Raw genomic sequence first — 22830 nt, forward strand, 5'->3', positions numbered from 1 at the left:
TTGACTTTCCCACGAAGTTATTTATTTATTTTGTTTAGTCCTAACCTCGCGTGTCGCGCCCGAAGTGGCACCTTGCAGACAACACCGGCGATGATGCAGTCGGGTCGACAAGCCCCCAACCAGCCGCCTGTGAAAATCTATAATGCAGTCTACTCGTCAGTCCAGGTACGCTTTTCTGACGTTGCGATGGGTACGTGCTAATTGAGCACAGGTATATGAGTGCATGATCAGAGGGATTGCTGTCATGCGCAGACGCGGCGACTCGTTCGTGAACGCGACCCAGATCCTCAAAGTAGCTGGCGTTGACAAAGGACGGCGGACGAAGATCCTTGAAAAAGAGATCCTTCCAGGAAAACACGAAATCGTCCAGGGTGGATATGGCAAATACCAAGGCACCTGGTATGCATCGTCCGTTGTTGACCCTCGTTTCCTTGCTTATTATCTGCTCAGGATTCCACTTGAAAGAGGCCGAGATATCGCTTTGCAGTACGGTGTTGCCCCCTTGCTAGCGCCTTTGTTCGATTTCACACCCAGCACCAACTCTCTTGCCGCTCTTCCAGTGTCGACTCCTAATATCAACTCGGTATCGCCTAGACCTCTCTCTGCGTCATCATCTTATTCATCAATACCGTCCAATACGGCGACGAACAACTACATGGCAGGAATGCCATCCGCGCTTGCTCCGCCTCCGATAATGCCAGGTTCTGCTCTTCGACTCCTCAATCAAGGTCGCGCCCAAGGACTCTTCACACCTTCAACATCCGCTGTTTCTGCAGCGAGACCAGGCTACAAGTCCCCCAATACCTTTTCACAGTCTCCGTTCTCGCAAACCCCTCCGCCATTGTCACAGCCGCTGAAAAGAAATCGTTCGGAGGATGCACACACAGAGATGAATGCTCCGGAACCTCAAGCAGCTACTGAAGATGGACCATCGCCGACGAAACGCGCCCGAAAAGATCCCACGCCTCCTGTACTTGTCCCAGATAAACGGCTGGTCCGTCTCGCCACCAAACCATCTGTTCCACGAAACATCGATCCTTCCATACCACTGAAAGATACGCGTCGCGCTGCCGTTGTCACCTCGATATGCCAATCCGATGCCCCAGTTCCCGTTATGACTCTATTAAATGACATCGCTCCTATACCTGGCTCTAATTCAATCGAAGTCGATACTATTCTTGATGACCAAGGTCATTCTGCCCTACATCTTGCATGTGCATTGTCGCGCCTTTCTACTGTTCAAGCACTGCTATCATCGGGTGCAGACGTACATCGAGGCAATCATCTCGGAGAGACTCCGCTGATACGAACAATCCTTTCCACGCATTCATATGATGCGCAATCTCTTCCACAGTTACTTTCGTATGGACTATCACAATCTATCATGACTTTGGACACATCCAGAAAGAGCGTTCTTCACCATATCGTTGCGCTAGCTGGCGTAAACGGTCGTGCGGTGGTAGCGCGGTATTACCTGGATCAGATATTTTTATGGATTGCCAAGGAAGATAGCGATTTTGCTAAGATTGTGGATTTACAAGATGAGCACGGTGACACAGCCCTCAACATTGCAGCCCGAGTGGGTAGTAGGACGTTGGTTCGCACACTCGTTGACGTCGGCGCAAACAAAATGCTGATGAACAAGTTGGGCCTTAGGCCGGGTGATTTTGGCGTCGAAAGCGAGGTAATGTTTTTCATCACCCTTGATTCATTTGCTCATTCTTTTCAGGAGCTGAGTGGAGGACCCAAACCGGAAGATATCCTTGCGACGCTACGATCCGTACCTCCCGTACCAGTGCAGAAGTCTCAAGATGTTATTGCGGACATGACCAACATGATACAATCGTTGTCTACGGAGTTCCAAACAGAGATAAAGAGTAAGCAGGACGCATTAGATGTGACACAAGCTCATCTACGCGCTGCGACGCGTGAGCTGAGCGAACAGCGGAAACAAATTCAAATGTGGCAGGGTCGTTGCGCAGAGCTAGACATGCTGGCTCAGCGCGTACGAAATGTGGAACATGCGATCGAGGATGAGGTGCAGTTCGACTGGACGGGTCGTGGCGGCGAGAGTGAAGGAGTGGAGGACAAGAGCCCGGCGTTCCGCTACAGAGGACCTTCGTCCACGATGACTGGAACTCAGGCTCCGGTCGTCACTATTGATGTGGATCCGCCCATGCCTTCTGGTGATTCTGTTGCGTCGTTGATCAGATTAAGGCGGTTGAAGATGTGGCACGAGAAGATGGAGGAGATAACGGAGCAACGAATGAAGGGATTAAGAGGCGCAAGTGCAGAAAAAGAGTTCATGTGCCGAAAAATTGTTGCACTTTGCACAGGCATAGGTGTTGACAAGGTTGAGGACATGCTTGATAGTTTGCTTGTTGCCGTGGAAAGTGAAGCCCAAGTTGTCGATATCGGTCGGGTGTCGGGATTTATGCAAAAGGTGCAGGTCTTCCCTTTTTACTCATCTATAATGCTAACGGGATTTCTCAGGTTCGAGATGGCATAATCTAAGGACAGTCTTTTAACATCATGCCTTGTAAGTGTGGATGTATTTATTCCCTAACTCATACGACTGTCCTTGATTTCGATTATCTATGCATTTGTATGCTTAGCAATTGCAATTGTCTTGATTTTGAATTCGGTTTGAGATACTGAGCGTTCGGCTTAGGTACTAGAAGAACCAGGGTAGTCCCCAGAAGGAAGTCACGCAGCACTTTATAGCATCTTGTTTCGTCCCTGTTCGATTTGCCTCTTGCAAGTCTCAAGATCATGTCAAATACTATTCATGAAATTTGAACAAGGGGTCAAATAGTCAGGTAATAGACTTGGGAGATTGTGTAGCCTTGAACAATGCTGGAAAGGGTGAAAACATGAAGGGGAAGTAGGAATATGCAGAATCCGAAGACTGATTGTATGATCAAGGAAGGGTTGAATGGGTGGAGAAACTTCTATGAATCCTGCGCATAGATTGAGGCCAAATATATTTTTGACGCAGAAGGCGCAACTTGTGATGGTTTGCTCGTTCTCGACATGCATCTGACCAAGCCTCAGGAAACGATCCTCCAGAATGTGGAGAACATACCAGATGGAGAGAAAGCGCCACTATGAATGATGCGAACATCCTCGTACAATGTAGAAGTATTGGTGGTTTTTGTTACTCGTAGGACCCAATATTTTTCTTGTCATACACTTGTGTACTTGTCGCTGAGTGACTGGTAACAACACTTGTTCTTCAGACGTCTCAAAATTTAAATACAAGCCGATTACTGTACTCAGGTGTCCGCGCCACTTGTCTTCGAACTTGTCATTCAACGTGTCATCGCTAAATGTTTTCTCTTGATGATTTCTGGTGGGACATCCAGGCCATCGTGGTCCTCTGGTAGTGCCGGAGGCTTTCATGCTGCTAGTATTAATAGTGTATATGGTGTGTGTAGTCAGAAATGTCCTATATTTGCGTTTTGCGCAGCACCCTTGCTCCATTCCACTTTGAGACCTTCTATACCATTCTCACAGGTGGAACTCCCGTGAACCTGTTAGTCAGTGATAGGACCGGGACAAACAGTTGCCCGTGCAGACGGATTGTTTCCAGAAACGGCCACCTGTCGTCCCCCGGATAGGTGTCGCTACGCGTACACGATGTCAGAAATACTAATTAGCGAGGATTGAATTTCTTGATTAATGAACTTGGAGAAAAATACCGTGAAATATGAGTTAACCCTTCGTCTCGCGAATCGCGATGCGATAGCCTCGAATCAATCACAGTATGAAGGACCCGATCAGCAGAAGCATGAACGTAATCGATTCTATCCTTTGTTTTGGGTGTTGCACATGCGGTCACTGGGAGAACTATCCTCCGCACTGTCGCATGGCTCAAAACTTGTGCACCCCTTACTTATGCGATTCCGCGACATTCACTTGTGCCCGCCTCAGTGGTGGCAGGCCCACTTATAGTACACTTAGGTATGTGCCATTACTAGGTGGCCCCCAATCCTAATTGAAATTTCTCTATTTAAGGCCATTCTACACGGGGCTGCGGGGTACGGCCATTGAACGATGTGGGGTCATTGGCGTCCCATCAATCGATATCGTTGCATGTGACCGAAATCAGGGACAACTTAACAGAACAGAGTCAGGTCAAGTGAGAGGCAACATTCTCCATATGATCTATTCTGTTCCATGTCCTCGCACGTTAGCTTCGACGTGAAAGTCTAGGACTTTTATATTGCAATTGGCGTGGTTGCCGATAGGCACATCTTTTCAATCGGCTCCGGTGTCAATCAGTGGGCGTTTATTTAAAAGGTTGCTGATCCATCCTGCTCTTCTATCGTTCCCCCAACATGGATACGACCAAGCCTTCATCTCCTTCGTTGACTAACGAAAAGGAAGCCGGTACGGTGCAGATTGTAGAGAACTCCAATGTGTACAATCCGCATATCGACATCAGCGGCGTAGACGAGCGAAAACTCTTGCGGAAGCTTGATATTGCCTTGATACCCTGGCTATCTTTCTTGTACCTTCTAAGCTTCTTGGATCGCACAAGCATTGGGAAGTGAGTGTGGGTTTGTATTCTGAATACGTCATTCAATTCATTTCCTTTCTCAACTTTAGCGCCAAGGTGTGCCTGCCCCGTACACTGACATGAAGCCGACTTTTTGTGACTGTTCTGTATACCAGCTCTACAATTTGGAGGATGACTTGCACATATCTGACGACCAGTACCTCATAGCGCTGACCATTTTTTTCTTCAGGTGAGATATCCTAAATCAAACTCATCTACTAGTTGCTAATTCTTCTTCAGCTACTCTATTTTCGAGGTGATTTAAATACTGTGCTGTGTATTGTGAAACGTTAGCTGATACGGCTTGAGGTTCCCTCGAATGTGTTTTTGAAACGCTTACGCCCGTCCATATGGCTGTCGGCTCTCATGTTCCTTTGGGGTATAATGATGGTGAGTTAACACCGGAATGATACTTCTAATGCTGATCAGGCATCAGACCGTCCAAGGCTTAGTGCACAATTACGGTGGCCTCTTAGGTGATCACACTCTCCTTATCACTCATTCTCATGGACTAATGGGAAGTATAGGGATGCGTTGGATGTTGGGAACATTCGAAGCTGGCTTGTTTCCTGGTGTCAATTATTACTTATCATGGTACGCAGCTCACGTCCTGTCCAACGAATCTCAACGCGAGCTTCTTAGCTGGTACAAACGGTCCGAGTTTGGCATCCGGGCTGCCGTGTTCTTCTCCGCCGCAACCGTGTCCGGTGCATTTGGAGGTTTACTAGCGGTAAAGACTTTCTAGATCTATTTTTCCAGCTCGCTCTCACTCGTATATCAGGCAGCTATATCAAATATGGAGGGAATTGGCGGAAAACCGGCTTGGGCTTGGATCTTGTGAGATACTCTGTCTTTTTCATTGCTTGATTTACAAACGTTTTCATTCAGCATCATCCAAGGCCTCGCCACCGTCGTCGCGGGATTCGCCTCGTTTTGGATCATCCAAGACTTCCCCGACACGGCCAAGTTCCTTTCAGAAGAAGAGAGAACTGTGGTTGTTCGGAGATTGCAAGGAGACGATCAGTTTAGCGCGGCCGGCGAAAAGTTAAGGATGAAATACATCATGCAGAGCTTACTCGATTGGAAGACGTGGGTTGGGAGTAAGCCATTGTCATGTCCAATCACCTGGAGCTAATTGCATCAAAAATAGTTGTGATTTACATGGGTTGCGATATGCCACTGTATGCGTTCTCCCTATTTTTACCGACCATCATCAATGAGGCAAGTGTATTTCGACAATTCTCGTGTACCTTTGTCCCTTATCAGTCGCTATTAGCTTGGTAAGACCCGATGATTATCCGAAGTTCCGTGGAGAAATTCGCGTTAAATTCCTTTATTTAGGTTTCGATGCCACACCAGCAAATCTGCTGACGGTTCCTGTCTATGTGTGGGCTTGCATCATGACATGTATTGTAGGCTTTTTGGCTGACAGATGGGGTCGACGTGGTTATTTTAATCTGTGAGTAAAAATTATCTGCATCATCCACGACTCCCTGCCCTAATTATGTTTATTCCACAAAGTGTGCTCCTTTCTCTTGGTACGCCACTTTACATCGTGATCAAGTCTTTCGCCCTCAGTACTATATAACTTAGGGGCTGCGGGTTACATCATTCTCATCGCTTCGAGAAGCGCCGCACTATCATACTTCGCTGTATATCTTGCGACCTGGTCAGTCTACTTTTGGAAATGCCCCCCTCATCGCTGAACCTATCTCGTAAAGTGGTATCTATCCCATCATCCGTGAGTACTGACGAGCTCGATCGGTTTGTCTCTCACCACTGCCTGCTTGAACTTTCCAGCGAACACCGTGTAAGTTTCCCGGGTCTTTCTTGGCGCAGTCCGGCTCAAAAATATACCAGTGCTTGGATGTCCAACAACGTGGAAGGTTCCTACAAACGCAGTGTTTCTTTGGCGATGGTGATCAGCTTGTACGTCAAGATGTTCCCAGGATTTACTAGACATTCACTCTTTCAAGTGGAAACATAAACGGCGCAGTCAGCTCTAATGTGGTATGTGCAACTGTTCCCTCGTAAAGTCTGTTCACACGATCTGACTAAGTGAGGGCAGTACCGAGCCAAAGATAAACCCCGGTACATCCTTGGTACGTGCTCTCGCACACGCGTCATGAAGCTTTACTAAATATATCGATCTATCTGCACAGGACATGGTATGAATAACCATAACTCATCTCTTTGTTTGAACAAATACTCAAAAGAAACTTAGGTCTTGTACTTATGTACATTGGCCTTGGCATTATCTTTTCCATGATCTATCTGTTCTTTGCGAACAGAGAGAACAAGAAACGAGAGAGAGGGGAGAGGGACGAACTCATCGGTGATGAAGACGTACAAGGAGATGAAAGCAACGGTCGGTTCGTTACAGTCGAAGCAGCCAAGAGGGAGAAAGGCGATGCGTGGAGTGGATATAGGTACATCCTATAAACATCAGTATGTAGATGTATAATAAACGCGTTTCATGAAGAACGGTAACGGTGAACCTTAGTCTGGTATGTGACGTACGTCAATCGTAAAGCGCATGCTGCAATTTACTAAGAGCCAGTCATGGTATGTTTCCTGGAGATGTATCTAATAGATGCCTGGAATAAATTTGTACTTGACGATAGAGCAGTATCTCTCCCAGTCTTTTCCATATTTGATAGAACACCTACAAACCTGTCAAACCTGGATGAATGAAATGATCGAAAAACATACCGTTCAAAGTCACGGCTGCAGCGATGCATCAGAACGGTGATGAAAAACACCGAGTAGAAGTAAGGGATAGGCGTAGCCATGCCGATGACAGCTCCCCAAGTGAAGCTCATCGTCCAGTCTGCTACGTAGTTCTGCAACAAAATCAGAACGAGCAATACATACGATCGCTATACGAACAGGTTTTCGTGAGTATGCCCACCATCCGCTGGTGAGAAGTCGGTTTCTAGAGACAACATCAGTCTCCATGAGACAACTAAGTCTCATCGGTGAACCCACCCGTGCGCAGTCTGGATGTAGGTAGGGTTCTTAACGGTATTCCAGGGAAGCTGAGGGAATGATGTGCGGAATTTGGTAATTCCTTGCGTCTGCATCTTGAAATGGCTCTTTTGAGCCATAGCAGTATCCCAGCTGGTTGAATGTGAGTGACGCAAGAAAGAGTCAATGATATGGAAAAACGCACATATAATAGGCTGTCAAAAGCGTGGTGAACAAGACAACGTAGGTGGGTGTCGAAAATTTGTATTTTGATGGATCATGAGAGGCCATGTACACGACGGAGTAAACATAAGACTGATGGTGATCAGAAAACACGCAATAGGAATGTAGAATCGACTCACAAAAGGGACACCAGCCAAGTTCCAGAAGATGACCATAAAGCCCCATCTGCACCATCATATTAGCTGAGAATGGCTAGGTATAAACTCTTACTTCTCGTGATACATATCCCAGGTCTGGGGGATACATTCTTCGCCTTTCGCACTGAAGATAGTCAGCGATAGACTGTGATTGTGGACTGTCGCCACCTACCAGGCATTCACGTAGAGCCACGTTGCAAGGGTCATGAATGCCATGTTCTGTTTGACCGATGAGTCCACGGGGTTTTCTATCGATAAAAAAATATTAAAACATCTTACCGGAGTAACAACGCCATACTTCTCATATTGCTGGCAGCAACCCGATACCGCCAAGAAAAACACGATGACCCAAGGAATACGAACTTCTGCCCACATCTTCAAATCAACAGGACCGATCCGAGGGTTCAGTGACGCGCCCATGAAAACATCATAAATGAAGCTGCCGGACATCCGTATTTGAGTGCCAGTAGCAACGGCGATGAAGTACATCCCGAACGACACGCCGAAACCCCAGATCATAGCAACGCTCATGAGATGCCCGTAGTTGTCAATGATTTCAGTCAGACGGAAAGTGCCGGTGTAATGAAGCATGGCAGCAGTCACCATGGTCGCATAGAGCGAGTAAATTGCGTTGCAATGGTAAATGAGTGTCTTGTAGCCCAATGAAGGAACGGGAAGCCCGTTCTGCTGGAAACCAGGCATAATCCAAGCCAAGAAGAGCTGGAAAAATATGTTTGCGGAATAGACTTTCCACGCATAAGCATTGGGGCTTGCATCCTGTACAAAATGTAAGTCAGCTCCAGAAATAGACATGGAGCTGGCGCACAGTGCAAATATGATCCCACATTCTGAACAGGAAAGGCTTGACATCCTCAAACGACGTGGGGTGAACAAGCTTTCCGTCGTAGAACCATAGGCAAATCCAGAGATAATACATGAGCAAGGGAAAACCAGTCATGATGGCCGTGACACCTAGTGGACCACCGAACTCATAACTGCACTCGAGAGACCAGTAAGTACGCTGAGGACATCGGAAGAAATGGATCTACGCACGTCCCATGCTGGTCAAGCCTCTGATCAATTTTCTTCCCCTCGTCGGAGACTTTGATGATACCATCCACAGCCGTTGGCGTAACGTTGGAGGTATTCTGTTGTCGCAAAGTTCCCTTCCCGTCTGCAACCATTGAGGGAAGCAAATTAAACAAAATTCTGGCAAATTTATCGAACGATTCCGGAGAGGACTTTGGTCAACAAGTACAAATAAATGATCGAGTTTAGCGCGTCACGAATTGACCGGAATCAGTAAGTCCAATGAGTTACGTATATAAAAGTGATGCCTTATTTAATATTAAGCGACGATATTTGTTGCTCAAACCTTGCTCGAAAATAACCATTCTCTTATCAATCCAGTGAGGTCAAATCTTTCACGCTCATAAAGTGTACCTATATCCACTCCATTGATCGCCTTTCTCCATTTTCGCATCAGCGAGGGTAGCAAATCGACCATTTTTCTCGTTTCCCGTCATGCTACTATCGCCAATTATCTCGTCCCTCTCACCTCTCTCGCGTTTCTTGTTCTCTCTGTCTAAGAGAAATAGACAGGCAATCGAGGATATCATCCCGAGGCTAATGTACATGAGCACCATACCTAATGTACCTCTCAGTTGACTATGCCACATTGAAAGTGATATAACGATACGCACCGTGTCCTGTAAGATGGAACACCGAGTTTTTGTCAGTGCTTCATGAACGGTTTGATAAAGTATTTACCAAGTGTATACCATGGTTTATCACTGGCGCGGTACTATGGAAATCGATTGATGGAATGATTAACCTGTCAGTACTCTTGACCGCACGACAATGGTACATACCACGTTTGAACTGACGGCGCCATTGAGATTCCCGCTGATAATTTTTAGTCCAGTTGACACGCACCTGGATGAAAGAACGTACAAGCTAATTAGCATACCCAGAGTAACACCTCGCTTATATGTCCCCTCGATATTATTAGAAAACCAAGCACTGTTCTCATGAGCTCTACCTCTGAATGATATTATAAAGGGCGAGGGACTCACACCGTGTTCGCTAGAAAGTAAGAGGAGTTTATGGGAAAACGGAGCATGATGTGACAACACTTACGAACAACAGGGAAAATCCCACTTTTAAGCCGAAGTGAGGCCATTACAACACCATCCTGAGAGGAAGACTTACCAGGTTGCAAGATATGCGGCAAAGTATGATAAAGGGCCACTTCTCGAGGCAATAAGAATGATGTATCCCGCAGCACCTATAACAACCATTGAGTACCATGTTTGGCCATATAATGCAAAGGGGCATACCAAGGGAAAAGAACACCCTTCGAATCCAATCATGAGTTATGAGTAAGGCGAAATCTGAAAATAATAGATCACGCTTACATATTGAGATAACCACGTCGGCCCCATCTGTCACCGAAGAATCCAACAACGCATGTTACGAGGCAAGCGAACACATAAATAGGAACAGTCAGCAGATTAGCCCGTGTGGCTGTATAACCTGAAAAATCAGAGAGAAATGATGATTTACTAAACGTGACGACCAGCGGTTATTCTCACCTAGCTAGATACGAGCAACCCGTAAGCTGTCAAAATTTCATCTGACAAGACACGACATACTTACCTCATTAATGATGGAGGGTAAAAACAACGAGAACGCATACAATGGCATAGCACTCCCGGCGAAAATCATCACTATGGTAGATCGTTGATGAGTCGACGCCCCATTGTCAGGACTATGACTCACTCCCGAACCAAGTCTTCCAATCAAGTAGGCTCTGCTTTATGTATTTTAACTTGAATTTCTCGCCAGTTGCACTGAATTGACTGTCTGCTTGCAATCTCCGAACAACTACGGTCCTCTCTGCTTCAGAGAGAAACTTGGCCGTGTCAGGAAAGTCTTGAATGATCCAAAAGGAAGCAAGTGCTGCAACGACTGTGAGAACGCCCTCGAGGATACTGATAAACGGGATTAGCTGAGTTCACAGGTACAGAATAAGGTAGCTCACAAGATCCAAGCCCAAGCGGGCTTTCCGCCGACTCCATCCATGTTTGATATGGCAGCCTAATAGTGGAGTGAATTTCTATTTGGAAAGAAGACCTCGCCACCTCTTACCGCCAGCAAGCCTCCAAATGCTCCAGACACGGTAGCAGCAGAGAAGAACACAGCCGCCCGCAGTCCAAATTCGGTTCGTTTATACCAGCTTGAAGGAGGCCATGAAGATCTGCTGAGAACCGCTCAAAGCTACTCACCATGACAAGTAGAAATTGACGCCTGGGTATAGGCAAGCCTCAAACATTCCTAACATCCATCGCATACCTGTTTCCAAGTTAGGTAAAAGCAATGAAGTTGAGATAAATGATGGTGTTACCCAAAAGACCACCGAAGTTGTGCACTAAGCCTTGGACGGTCTGATACTTTGAGCATTACATCTTGCAGAATATAAACGGCGCACCATCATTATACCCCAAAGTAACATGAGAGATGACAACCACAAAGATGGGCGGAAGCGTTTGAGAAACACGTTCGAAGGGACCTTTCAAAATTCGTTAGTACATACAGACGTTGAGAAAGTCACACGATCTGTTGGCACCTCAAATAAAGCATAGCTTAAAAGGAGTTAGTAACGCCTAGTAGTCATTCCTATAAAACGAAATACCTAAAGAAAAAAACTGTCAAAGCAAGCAGGTACTGCTTGTCCGTAATTTGCAAGTCGGCTTCCAGATGATAGAGCTGAAATAACGAGAGTTATGTCGATAAGTTGTTGTCAATAGAGCGTACACAGACCTTGGCGCTATGCGATGCAGTTGAGTAAGACGGCGGAAAGCAAACATTGCAGTTGAACGTACTTTCCAATACTCGTACGATCTAAAAAGCTGAGCAGGTACAAAAAAGACAGCCAAGGTACCAGAGCAATGTCAATCTTCCGCAAGAGCTTTCTTTCATCTACACCGCTGACATCGACATGACAATTATACAAGTTACTTCCATCAAAGGATCCGGATGTCTTGGAAGTAAGTGAGGACCCGACAGTATCCATGAGGGATGGCATGAGTGTAGAAGTGGCTTGGAAGGCTTTTAAGCGTTTGAAAATGATCTCGTTGAGATCCAGGATTAATACCGGCTCCGAATATCTATTGAACACGGCGCCAGAATTGACAGGTTGCGCGCACACTTACTCGATATAGGTAACCACTTGAAAACATACGGTAAATTAGGCATCGAATGGAGCTGTCAAAGTCAGGGAATAGAATGGATCTGGCAACGCCGTAATGGTTATCTACCTAGATATTTAAGATGCTGTGAGTAATATTTTCATCCGAGTATCATTGCTGGAAGCATTCACAGTGCCGAACTCACAGCTCGATCACCAATTTAACTGTCTCGTAGAAGCAACACAGGCCGCTGCTCGTTGTATCAGGCAGCTCGAAAATTCTGGATAAGAAAGAGCAGTTAATTCGTAGGCATCTTCAAACATGTCGTCCTAAGTCCATCTCCACTCCACTGTGCAACTTCAACAAGGAGGTCTCTTTTTTTATCCGCTCCAGTAGCAGACCGCAGCTCGTACAGTGTAGCTGAAACACAATACTTAGAGCCAGTCAATACCAGACCATCCATTTACGTACATAGGTTAAAAAGAAAAGGTTCTGCAACCACAACACTCGATGGAGATGTCTTCAAAGCCTTTTCCAGCATCTCGATACCCTGGTGGCACGCGTCAATCATGACAGAGATAAAAAGGCTAACATGTACCTCTTTGAGCTTTCCTCGTCCCAAAAGCGTAACCGCCAAATTATTCACCACCTTAGGCATAATCAATCAATGCTTATAAGTCGTTAGAGAGATCAAATGCACTAACTGCGTAATCCTCGGCGTCCTTTTCCAAAATCCTTCTTAATAGTTCGCTGGCTCGCTCCCACTGACCATGCGCTGACGCCAACAAAGCCGCATTCATGTCCTTCGCTGATGGGTCTACAGACGGGTCCATTGCAACGATAGCAAAATGCTTTGTAGCCATATCAATTTGTCCCGCCTGCAAATAAATCCTGGCAATAGTGGAACGGAGGGCAGAAGACGCCGTGGTGTTCTGATCACACAGGGGATCCAGCAGCTTCGTCGCCGCACCAAAGCCCTACACCTATTAAATCAGAGGAGATAAATGTTGCAGGAGATACACAAACATTCATTTCCATCAATTGGGACGCCATAATTAAGGCCAATCTCGCTCCACGCTCTTTCCACATCGTCACGGACGTTGGGTCGTTCTTCGACGTGCGTGATTTTGACCGGCATGTGCTGAGGAGCGAGCCCAACACATCGAGATACCCAATATGATCGCCCGCCCAGTATTTTAGACGTGCATGCATGACTTCTAGCTCGAATGGAAGAATTCGCTCAAAGACCCATTCCCGTGCTGAAGGTGGCGCAATGCCGTTCAAGACGGAAAATAGATTGGTACACTCCGCTGACGTTTGGTTGAAAAGGCGGAGACGAGCTAGACACGCCAAACGTAAATACCAAAGCTAGAGAAACGCGGTGTTTAGAATTAGATAGTAAATACAACACAAGCGACATACACCCAAAATCGAGGTCAAGTCTTCTGGGTCTGAGGTAACGAGTCTATCGCGAGCCATTCTCGCAAGCGCCCTCCAGCTGTTGGTCATCTATGCAACGTTAAATTCAACTTCGCACAGGCTCTTAAAACTTAGAAGCTTACGACGAGGGTATGGAAATTGGCGTGCTGCCACTCGCCAGTCGAATCTCGAAAGGGGCGCTTATCAGGTGGATAAATATATTTGGTGAGAAGAGTAGTCAAAGGATCAGTCTAGTACGTGTCATATATGTCAACCCTTTGAAAAGCCACCACGTCAATGTGTATAAAAGAGGGCGGCGCACATTCGGGATGGGTAGGAACATCGTAGGTAGCACGAGTCCCGGTAGATACAAGTCCGGTGCTTCCTCTTCATCTGCGTCGGTGTCTACTTCTGCAGGCGGGGGCGGTGGCACGTCCTTGTGAATGTTCAAGGAAGGCGAAGCCAGTGAAGCGGCAAGAGGGATTTCCTCAGCGGGTGCCATACTTTGCCGCGAGCTAGAGAGCTGCGGCGATGGGTCGTCGGAGACGCGGCCGCTATCGCTCTTGTCATCGTCATCGTCGATGAGAAAAGGGTCCGGAACGTCCGGGTGGTTGTACACCGATGTGAACAGAGAAGACGATGATCCAACTTCGTCGGCAGTCTTGAGGTTCTCATCTGATTGCTTCTCAGCAGTCTCAACGTTACCCTGATTCCTCCCTTCCTTCTGCTCGTCATATTCATCAACTGTAGCATCAACAGGAACCTCCTCAATCAGAGGTGCTGCTGGCGCATCATGCCGTCCTTTGCTCTCACCTTCAGTCGTCTGCGACTGAACTACATCGCTCGACATGCCCGACAACGAGGAAATTGTAGTATAGGAATGATGACTGACCCGGTCGATAGCCCCGATATTCAGACACCCGAGTGAATCGCTACCGTATACCTTTGCGTTGGAGTAAGGGAAGGAATGGAGAGATTCAGCGTATTCGGGAAGGGTGGAGTTTAAAGGAAGAGTGGCAATGTTTGGTTTCGGGGACGTCGACATACTGGGACTAGGGATTACGTGAGCCGAAGACGAACCCCAGCGCCGTATCCGCTGAACTCCCCTCTTCATCTTCTGTGCCATGTTCTTTAATGGCGAACGGCGGGAGCTCTTGGCGCTGGGTTCCTCAATGTGAGAGATGGAGAGCATAATGCGACTTGATAATAGTATTGCGGCTGTTTCTTGGGCGTCCTCGAAACTGCTTTTTTAAATATTTTTCGGCACCTCTCGGGGCTCCAAGAACAATGGATCTAATCGAAATGAGACCGAGAATAATGGTCAGTAGATCAGTAGTGATAGGATAATTTCGGAGTCCGCAGGCGTAGATTCCGGCTAGATTTCTCCAGGTTGCATCGTCAATTCATCAATGATGCGGTGCGGGGCCGTCTGCAGGACCTGGATCATATCCAAATCTTACCCTGATACTGCCAGTTACTACAATGCATACAAATAGTCTCCCAGGTTTCCGTTGCTTCTGTATTGCCGCAGCGGAAAGCGCGTCTGTGATGCCATCTGAATAATTATGATGGTCCTAGATTATATTCCATATGAAAGTGCGACAATGAATGGACATGATAAGATCTCTGGTTGTGAATACAGAATAGCTGAATGACTGATATCTTCCAATGCTCTACTTGTTTGTTCCGAAAATGATGCAGTGCGCCGGTCCCAAAACTCCACTAGGCCTGTTACATTCCAGCCTGACGATTTAAAATGTAGTGACTGAGGTCTTGCCAGCCTGTTACACATCGTGATCAGAGCAAAGATAGCAACAATAAAAGACCGACAACGTACCTCCTCCAACGCGACACATTACCTTCTTCGTCGTATCGGAAGTACCTTTCCCAAGCCTCGTCAATGTCGTCAGTCGACACGTTACAACTTTCTTGCTGAGTGCGTTGGAGAAAGAATACTGAGCTTTGACCTCCTCTCCATCCTTGGGAATCTTCTTCAAGGGAGGGTCGACTCTCTCCACGAGCAATCCATGCGGTATCGAATTAACAATTATCCCGACCTCAACATCGAGCGGGTCTTTCGGGTTTCCAGGCACATACTCATGGATGGGATTGTCCATTCCTGGTGTATATGCCCCAGCACGCGAGCCAGAGCGCGAAGGAGCACGACTTGACCCATCCCGGAAGCTTGAGGGAGGAAGCTTACTCTGTAACGACGGCCGCGGAGTTCGTGCAGTCATCGTGCCGTGGTAGATCGGAATATTCATTACTCGAGAGCGCAAGGTAGACTCCGGCGTCTGCGCACGAGTAGCGGCAGCCCGGAACGTCCCCGTTGGACTCTCGCGTCCATAGCTCGAAAGCGATGTCGACGGCCGCGTTGGCGATGATAAATGTACAGTAGGAAGCGGAATCATAGAACGGCTGGGGGGCCTAGGGGGGTGGACAGAATTTACCGAGGAACTCGGCACGGTTGAAGGGGATATTGCTCTTTGCACCAATGTAGTATTACTATCGTTGTCATCCCATGCACCATCTAAGCCAAAGCTCTGCAGTTTATGAGACGGTGCTGGTATGTGGCTTGGTGTTCTTGGTCGTGGTCGTGGAGTTGGCGGCGCGGGACCAGGTGTGAATGCCCGAGAGGGAGTCTGTGCGCGCGAAGGCGGTCTGAAAGTTGGCATTGGAGGATGATTAGATGACTGTGAGGTTGACACAGAAGATGTCAAAGGAGACCACGGACGCGACGATGCCATCGACGCCCGCGATACACTGCGCTTGCTAGGAGTAGGAATTGGAGGCAGATCGTTATATATACCCATCGCGGACGGCGTACGTTTGGTCGGTGTTCCTTTCACCGCCAGCATCCGTTCTTCAACGACAACTTTCGTGGAGCTATTCCATGGCGCCTTGCCTGCACCCTTTCGTCCGATAGTCTCTGTCTTGTTAGGATTCCTAGGAGAAGGATCCGGTGTCAAGCTTTGACTATACTTATGTCCTGGGCGCTCCGGTGTGATGGAAGTGGATAGCTGGCCACCTCGAACTGAAGAGAAAAGATTCGTCCTCTGTTGTCGTGAAGCCTGGCTGAGTACAGGTTCCGAGGCGGGAGTGCGGGCTCCATTCCGCCTTAGCGGTGTGACTGGAGTGACTGGAGCAGGCGGCTGCGACTGACGGGACGAGCGTGTGATCTTGCGAGCAAACTTCCTCAAAGGGGATATAGAGCGTGATAATGTACTGGTTGCACTGGGTGCTCTTGATGAGCGAGAACCACTGGGAGGAGTCATCAAATAGCCATTTTGCGACGATGACGGTGTCCCAGAATGACTTGACCCGCCCTCGCTGAAAGCGTCTCCAGACAAAAGAAGTTTTCGCACGGCCTCCATCTCAGCATCTGTTCGAGTTATCCTTTCACGGAGATTACGCCATCGTTGGGCAGACTCTGAGTGTCTCCGCAAGGTTTCTCCGTTCTTCGTAACCCTATCCCTTACACCTTTATCGATGATGGAAAGGACTTTGGATGTAGCGGGCATATAGTGCCTGTAAATTCGACATCAACCAATTGTAGGTAAATATAGAGGGAAACGTGCGCACTTCTTTTTCGCTTCAAAGGAATCAAGAAGTGAACTGAAGACTTCAAGGTTGGGAGGTGTGCTGTCTTTTCCATTGGAGGAAGATAGTGGTAATTCAAAGTGTGAAACCAGATCATCTCTTCTATAGACTTTCCAGATGAAGTCCTGTGGATAAAAACATTCAGAAATGTCATAGCGGTGATGACTTGATGAGTACCTGACACCGGTTAACAGCCTTTTCAAGACTAGACATCATGCCATCCGCCTGATCCGTGACTGTTCTGAACACTGTTAGCCATTTGTCTTCCTTGAGTTCCTCCCGCAGCGTATCACTTTCATTTTGAACATTCTCCCAGTCCGCGACCAGCGTGGCATGCTTCCGAATTATCATAGCACTTTCACTAGCCTCTCCGTTCTCTGAAAATGTCGGCGTGGAAGAAACTTGAAGAAGCGGTACCATAGCATCTCCGATGAACTTCATTTCCTTGGACACAGCCTCTAGTTTTGCGTCAAGAGCCATCAGGGACTGGTCAATGGTGTTAGTAGTCCCCGTTGCATCGCCCGATTCGTGACTTTTATGTCGAAGTTCCTGTATGGCTATCATTTGCTAAAGTCAGAACAAGATTCAAGGGCCATGTTTATTAACCACATACAAAATATTCGCGCTTGGATATCGGCGATGATAAGAGATGTTGCTGTCAATTGGGAGGATACAACGAGGGCGGGTAGAACGGCGGACCTAGATGGGAGTAAGAACTTCATGGTGGGAGGTAAAGGTGACACGACGCACGGATCCTCGTCCTCACTCCTCCGCTTACCCTCCTTCGCGGAAATTCGACCGTGCGTAATAGTGACGTTTTCTGCAAGATACGCTTTTAAGTTGGAGGCAGCAGAGATCGCACGTGGCATGCAAAGCACCTTCATCCGCTATGTCCTGGGATGTATTGGTCGAGGATGCAAAGAGACTGGACGTTGATGCAGCGGCATTTGATGCATATACAATATTAGAGCATGAAGGCGATGTAGACATAGATATTCTTGAAGAGGATGAGCTGAGAGAAGGCATATCGTAGGATTAAAGAGAGAAATGGTTCGTGGGCCAGAAGTGTATGAGACGAGAAGAAAAGGTGGTTAAGATTGGTACAAGAATCCGCCGAAGTCGAGGCCACTATCCACAAAGTCGTTAAAAAGGGTATAAGACTCGTTGAGAGAGGTATGACACGACGCCGGCGGATCTCTGCTCCGCCGCAGAGGTCGATGAGGAAAGGTGGCTAATGTCAGATTTCCCACGGTTGCTTTACAATGCATGCATGCCATCAATGACATTGTCTAACTTGTCTTGTTACGACGGATACTTCTATGTCCACAGTTCCAATTTCCTTCTTCTCATCAAATAATATATCATACCAATAACTTACAGGAAATAACTACAAGTGGAGATAACTGAAGCGCGACTGTACTCATTAAGACCCGGATGCCTTCATATTGTCTATGCTCTCCTTGAATCCGCGAGCAAACGCCTTGAAAGGCATGAGGAACCATCCCAGTGAGCTTGGAGCTTCTTGATCCTCAGGCCTATAGTTCCCCTTCCGAGGCCGGTTTAATCGCGGGGTGTCATCGTCCGCAGTCTCTTCCAATGGGCGCTTAACTCCTCGCATTTCATTGCCATCAGACGGTGCTACCACGGTGGATTCAGACGTAGCAGAAGGAGGCGGTAACGGGCTACAGAGACGCATATCAGTGGAATTCATACAGGTGGCAAGAGAAAGACACCTACGCGGTACACGTTCTTTGGTGCGCTATCCAGTTGGTTGGATCGTAGTCCCCCGCTAGCTGTATCGTAGCTTCACAAAACTTACAGTCGGCGTGTCGAGGACCACAATCTTTGACCTGGGGGTCATTAACAAGGCGAATTCTGTCCCCGACTGCTGCCACGCGAGTGCTGGGCCTGATAGAAACTGTCAGAACAGCGAATAAAATTACAAAGAATTATCGTACGAGGTTTCAGAACAGGTTATCTGATGCTTGTTCCAGACAAACAGAGAATACTTCTGGCTACCGCATCGAATCCACTTCTGACATCGCTTGCATAACGTTTCATTCTCCCTGACAGTCTGAGCGCGTAGATCTGATTCGAGTAACATTTTCCTCTCTTCCTCAGATTTAGGTTTTTGCGTTGGCTTTATGGCGGGCGAAGCAGGTTGGTCAGTGTCCGTCAGCTCGTTCCTAGATAAACAGAGTAAGCGGGCAGAACAGAGATAGCCCAGAAAGCATACAACATCGATGACGGCACCTGCTGATCACACTTCTCTCGGTGCTTCTCCCAAGGACGGACGGTGAACGGTCTCTTAGTCCCCAAGCTCACTACCTTCCCGCACCGTGAGCACTTGACATGGTATGAGTCATCCTCGATGAACTGGCATTCTGGTTGATTCTTGAAATACTCAGTCCGTTCTGCCTCGTTTCTGCGAACTCGGCTCAGGCTAATGAAGGATTCTGCGACAGAGGCATTGTCATCCTCATCAGATTCGTATTCTTCCCGTTCAGTGGGAGGTCTGTGGTTATACATCAGCCAGCGACTAGCATCAAAGTGTCAAGTTTCAGCGTACTTGATAGAAGAACGCGGCTTCGCAGATCGTCCAACAGACGAAGGAGGCTTCCTGTTTGTCGATGGCGAGGCTTCATCGTTCGCAACACGGCTTAAAGATCCAATAGAAGATTTCCGAGTGTGAGACGAACTGGGGGGCTTGAAAGTATCATTGCGACCCTGCTTCGGGGAAGGTACTCTACAGATAGATTAGACCCTGTTTGGTCCAACATGGTGTAACTGACTTGAATTCTGATTTCTTGGTCCCAACGCTGCTTGGTGGCTACAAAGTATGAGAATAAAGGCCGCTACTAAGCAATAATCGCATTGCACCTTCATCAAGCTCTTCCCTTTATTTACGCGGGAACCACCGTTCGATTGCGTTTCCAGAGGCATCTCGTTGTCGGATCCAGAGAAAAGTCTAGAATTCTGCATCAGCCTAACATAGAATCTAGGAAAACCTTTATCGTACTCGGAGTGTTCTTGCCCACCTCGCCTCTTCTGAACTGCCGTTAGACTCGAAAGTTGAGGAAAGTCGATATATACCTTTTGCCTGTCAAGGTACGTGTACTTGATGATTCTTCTAGCGAAGGGTATCAAAAAATGCACAAATGATAAATGTAAAGAGGGTCTTACTTGCTCGGAGATGGGCTTTCCATGTGTACGCGATGATTGTGGGAGTATCCTTTGTTGATCTCTATTTTTCATTGTCTCCCCAAATAGCTGGTCTGTTCGGTCCGGTCATCCGCGTATTATTATGGCTCTTCCATCTCTGTCTGCTGCCTACATCCTCTCATTCCAATTTTCTTCTTGGTATCCTCAATTCTCTTCGAAAACCATAAAATCTACGATAATCAGACAACTCCCTCCTGACTTCGTAGAATATCTTGACTCGGACGGTGTCATAATTCCAGAGGGTTCAGAAAATCTGTTCGTGGACATATTTTAAGTCCTACGCCTCTTTTGAAATGCATTTCCTAGTGAGAGTGCTATGATTTTAGAAGATGATTCGGATGATGAGGCCGGAGAACCAGAAAAACGGTACTCATTTCCCGACTTAGACGCAGAGATCAGACAATGCATCGCAGAATATGGCGCTGTATTCCCGAAGTTGAACTTTTCATCTCCCAAGGTGTGTTTACCATTGTCATATATTTACCTGCCATAGAATTCGTTAAATTGGTTAGGATGCTTCCTGGATTCTTCCGGCGGGATCGTCCTTGAAATGTACATCGCCGTCGGATATTTATCTTCTGCTCAAATCTTCAGACTTTGCGAATCATGACCTGAGCAAAGATCATGTCTTTGAGGACTGCGAAGAACATCCAGAATCCTATGACCTAGAACTTGTACTCAGGAAATGGTATTCTATCGACCGAAGTCGGGAATGCAGATGCTTTGTTCGCAAAAACAACCTTATAGGTTCCTTTAATGTTCATGGGCAACTTTTGACGTCACTAATCCAGGTCGCTAGGAATATCGCAGCGTGACTTGAACTATTACGACTTTTGGAATGACTCAATGACGCAGGAAAAGATCACATTAGCCATCAAAGAATTCTGGCTAACAGAAGTCCAGCCGAAATGGGACTTTTCTGAGGATTGTACGTCTCACCACGACCTGTATTTGTAAAGACTAAAGTCGATTGCAGATACCTTCGATTTTCTTCTTACCCGAGACCTCTTGCGTGGACACATAATCGACTTCAACCCCTACGCTGTACGTACAGACCCTCTTCTCTTCTCTTATGAAGAATTATGGGACTTGTATCAATCTGGAGGAAGTCCGGCACTGCGTGTTATCGACTCGCGCGCACATCCGGCCGCGAATACGAACGCACCCGTTCATCAGCACAACATGATACCATTTGAAGCTTTCAGTATGAGCATTGGCCGGGACATCGATGAATTCTCGAAAGTGTGGCATGAGGAGCTCAATAAAAGTATGCAGGACGAATAATAGGACTCATGTCATATTATTGTCTAATACGTGATGGACCATAACATAGATAATTCATTGACATACACCATGAGTACCACATAATGATTGAAGGACATCACCTCGCCCATTGCTCCGCGCGAGAACCACTGCTTAGAAGGTAGAGGGACGAGAAGCAACAAAGGTCGAGCGGACCTTGGAGACACGGTGAGGAAGAGGGAATTTCAATCCCGGCGTCAACAATTGCTTAATGTAAGGGCGACGGACATCCTCAGTCTTCTCAATCTCGACGACACGGAGAATCTAGACCGTACATAAGAAACCAGGGAACAACATGAAGTAAGCGGTGACATACGTGAATTGAGCGGAAACGAGCACGGTGCCTAGCAGCCATGTCCTGATACATGCTCTTGACAGCATCAGCACGGCTGAGGTCGCGGTACTCCTTGTACATGTTGTGAGTACCAGAGCGCGAATCATATCGGAGCCAGATGCCGAAGTTCTTGACCTTCAAAGGCTTCTTCTCATGGATCTACAAAAAAAAAAAGACAAGACCACAGAAGACCATCAGCAATCCCATTCCGCCTGCCTTTTGAGGGCTGCAAGGGATGACTACACACAACGTTGACGCCGATGATTTCACCATTGGCTTTTTTGACCTTCTTCAATTGCCTAGGTAGAATGGGTCGATTTGTGTTTGTGAAGGCAGGAATATTGGCTCACCTGAGGAAGTACCAGAAACGCGACTTGGCGACAACTTCGTTAGGAGCGAAGATGCGCATGCGGTAGATTTTTGGGGTAGGCTCAGCCTCCGTGGGGAGGTGGCGACCGACGACTTGATACTCTTGAAGGCCCATCTTGTGAAACGAACGTTAGTGCCTATACAGTACATCCAAAAGCCCAGGACGCAATCCAGCCTCTCTACTGCGAATCCAGCGCCCGTTCTCGTAGAGATGGTCCGTCATGCATCCGTAAAGCATGGACAACAAATATGGAGACGTACTGGAAGGATGTCGGTGTCTTGAAGCTAGATACCCAGAAAATTTGTTGACGAGTCCACAATGTTTGGTGTTGTGGTGCAGCACCTGCCGCTTTTGGTGCTGAACGCACAGTCGATTTCAAGTTCTTTCGCACCCGACCGCATTACGTTTCTTCCGTTCCTATTGCCGGCAGCCAGGCACCTAGTCATTGATCAAATGGCAAATGTTCATGGGCTCTAGACTAGGTT

General features: G+C 47.3%; 9 protein-coding genes across 9 annotated transcripts; 3 read left to right on the forward strand and 6 right to left on the reverse strand.

Annotated features, from left to right (window-relative positions):
• The first annotated feature begins 71 nt into the window (after positions 1-71).
• BT62DRAFT_970215 (apses-domain-containing protein) lies at positions 72-2729 on the forward strand. The gene is made up of 5 exons (XM_043188977.1): positions 72-165; positions 212-399; positions 451-1684; positions 1730-2443; positions 2494-2729. The coding sequence occupies exons 1-5, from the start codon at positions 91-93 to the stop codon at positions 2512-2514; spliced, it is 2232 nt and encodes a 743-aa protein (XP_043038507.1). The 5' UTR covers positions 72-90; the 3' UTR covers positions 2515-2729.
• Positions 2730-4340: 1611 nt separating this feature from the next.
• On the forward strand, positions 4341-7003 carry BT62DRAFT_898393 (MFS general substrate transporter; the record flags this gene model as incomplete). Its single annotated transcript, XM_043183333.1, has 18 exons — positions 4341-4552; positions 4612-4618; positions 4678-4751; positions 4802-4817; positions 4871-4951; positions 4998-5037; positions 5089-5155; positions 5204-5291; positions 5343-5398; positions 5450-5661; positions 5712-5786; positions 5903-6020; positions 6126-6230; positions 6283-6306; positions 6422-6490; positions 6538-6571; positions 6630-6667; positions 6778-7003. The coding sequence occupies 18 exons, from the start codon at positions 4341-4343 to the stop codon at positions 7001-7003; spliced, it is 1542 nt and encodes a 513-aa protein (XP_043038508.1).
• On the reverse strand, positions 6734-9095 carry BT62DRAFT_951333 (ERG4/ERG24 ergosterol biosynthesis protein; the record flags this gene model as incomplete). Its single annotated transcript, XM_043188180.1, has 11 exons — positions 6734-7226; positions 7274-7404; positions 7451-7496; positions 7550-7681; positions 7734-7843; positions 7891-7936; positions 7982-8032; positions 8081-8127; positions 8188-8685; positions 8735-8903; positions 8962-9095. The coding sequence occupies 11 exons, from the start codon at positions 9090-9092 to the stop codon at positions 7148-7150; spliced, it is 1440 nt and encodes a 479-aa protein (XP_043038509.1). The 3' UTR covers positions 6734-7147.
• A 220-nt stretch (positions 9096-9315) lies between these two features.
• On the reverse strand, positions 9316-12347 carry BT62DRAFT_933428 (MFS general substrate transporter). Its single transcript, XM_043186556.1, is given in 23 exon segments — positions 9316-9556; positions 9612-9617; positions 9679-9712; positions 9780-9810; positions 9862-9930; positions 9984-9993; positions 10048-10067; positions 10120-10195; positions 10248-10264; positions 10326-10443; positions 10548-10551; positions 10567-10637; positions 10690-10901; positions 10952-11007; positions 11059-11146; positions 11196-11262; positions 11315-11354; positions 11399-11479; positions 11537-11552; positions 11603-11676; positions 11731-11737; positions 11793-12227; positions 12304-12347. 22 exon segments carry the CDS (start codon positions 11981-11983, stop codon positions 9339-9341), a joined length of 1506 nt encoding a protein of 501 aa, XP_043038510.1. The 5' UTR covers positions 11984-12227; positions 12304-12347; the 3' UTR covers positions 9316-9338.
• BT62DRAFT_933429 (uncharacterized protein) lies at positions 12105-14733 on the reverse strand. The gene is made up of 8 exons (XM_043186557.1): positions 13840-14733; positions 13661-13768; positions 13521-13607; positions 13125-13466; positions 12803-13075; positions 12697-12747; positions 12570-12648; positions 12105-12518 (listed from the first exon to the last, which is right to left on the reverse strand). The coding sequence occupies exons 1-8, from the start codon at positions 14707-14709 to the stop codon at positions 12397-12399; spliced, it is 1932 nt and encodes a 643-aa protein (XP_043038511.1). The 5' UTR covers positions 14710-14733; the 3' UTR covers positions 12105-12396.
• Positions 14734-15248: 515 nt separating this feature from the next.
• Positions 15249-17839, reverse strand: BT62DRAFT_898209 (uncharacterized protein; the record flags this gene model as incomplete). The annotated part of the gene is made up of 6 exons (XM_043183328.1): positions 15249-15298; positions 15355-15683; positions 15732-17045; positions 17100-17242; positions 17295-17674; positions 17731-17839. The coding sequence occupies 6 exons, from the start codon at positions 17837-17839 to the stop codon at positions 15249-15251; spliced, it is 2325 nt and encodes a 774-aa protein (XP_043038512.1).
• Positions 17840-18455: 616 nt separating this feature from the next.
• BT62DRAFT_1077230 (uncharacterized protein) lies at positions 18456-20345 on the reverse strand. The gene is made up of 9 exons (XM_043179281.1): positions 20301-20345; positions 20137-20247; positions 19998-20085; positions 19910-19947; positions 19687-19863; positions 19354-19632; positions 19076-19303; positions 18855-19025; positions 18456-18799 (listed from the first exon to the last, which is right to left on the reverse strand). The coding sequence occupies exons 1-9, from the start codon at positions 20321-20323 to the stop codon at positions 18541-18543; spliced, it is 1374 nt and encodes a 457-aa protein (XP_043038513.1). The 5' UTR covers positions 20324-20345; the 3' UTR covers positions 18456-18540.
• A 76-nt stretch (positions 20346-20421) lies between these two features.
• BT62DRAFT_1027369 (D123-domain-containing protein) lies at positions 20422-21893 on the forward strand (the record flags this gene model as incomplete). The annotated part of the gene is made up of 5 exons (XM_043178301.1): positions 20422-20598; positions 20650-20796; positions 20852-21086; positions 21139-21267; positions 21316-21893. The coding sequence occupies 5 exons, from the start codon at positions 20422-20424 to the stop codon at positions 21621-21623; spliced, it is 996 nt and encodes a 331-aa protein (XP_043038514.1). The 3' UTR covers positions 21624-21893.
• Positions 21575-22468, reverse strand: BT62DRAFT_933432 (60S ribosomal protein L18A). Its single transcript, XM_043186558.1, has 4 exons — positions 22326-22468; positions 22223-22274; positions 21958-22134; positions 21575-21905 (listed from the first exon to the last, which is right to left on the reverse strand). Exons 1-4 carry the CDS (start codon positions 22457-22459, stop codon positions 21756-21758), a joined length of 513 nt encoding a protein of 170 aa, XP_043038515.1. The 5' UTR covers positions 22460-22468; the 3' UTR covers positions 21575-21755.
• Positions 22469-22830: the final 362 nt, after the last annotated feature.

The sequence above is a fragment of the Guyanagaster necrorhizus genome, assembly GCF_019112545.1.
Source record: "Guyanagaster necrorhizus MCA 3950 unplaced genomic scaffold BT62scaffold_16, whole genome shotgun sequence".
NCBI lineage: Eukaryota > Fungi > Basidiomycota > Agaricomycetes > Agaricales > Physalacriaceae > Guyanagaster > Guyanagaster necrorhizus.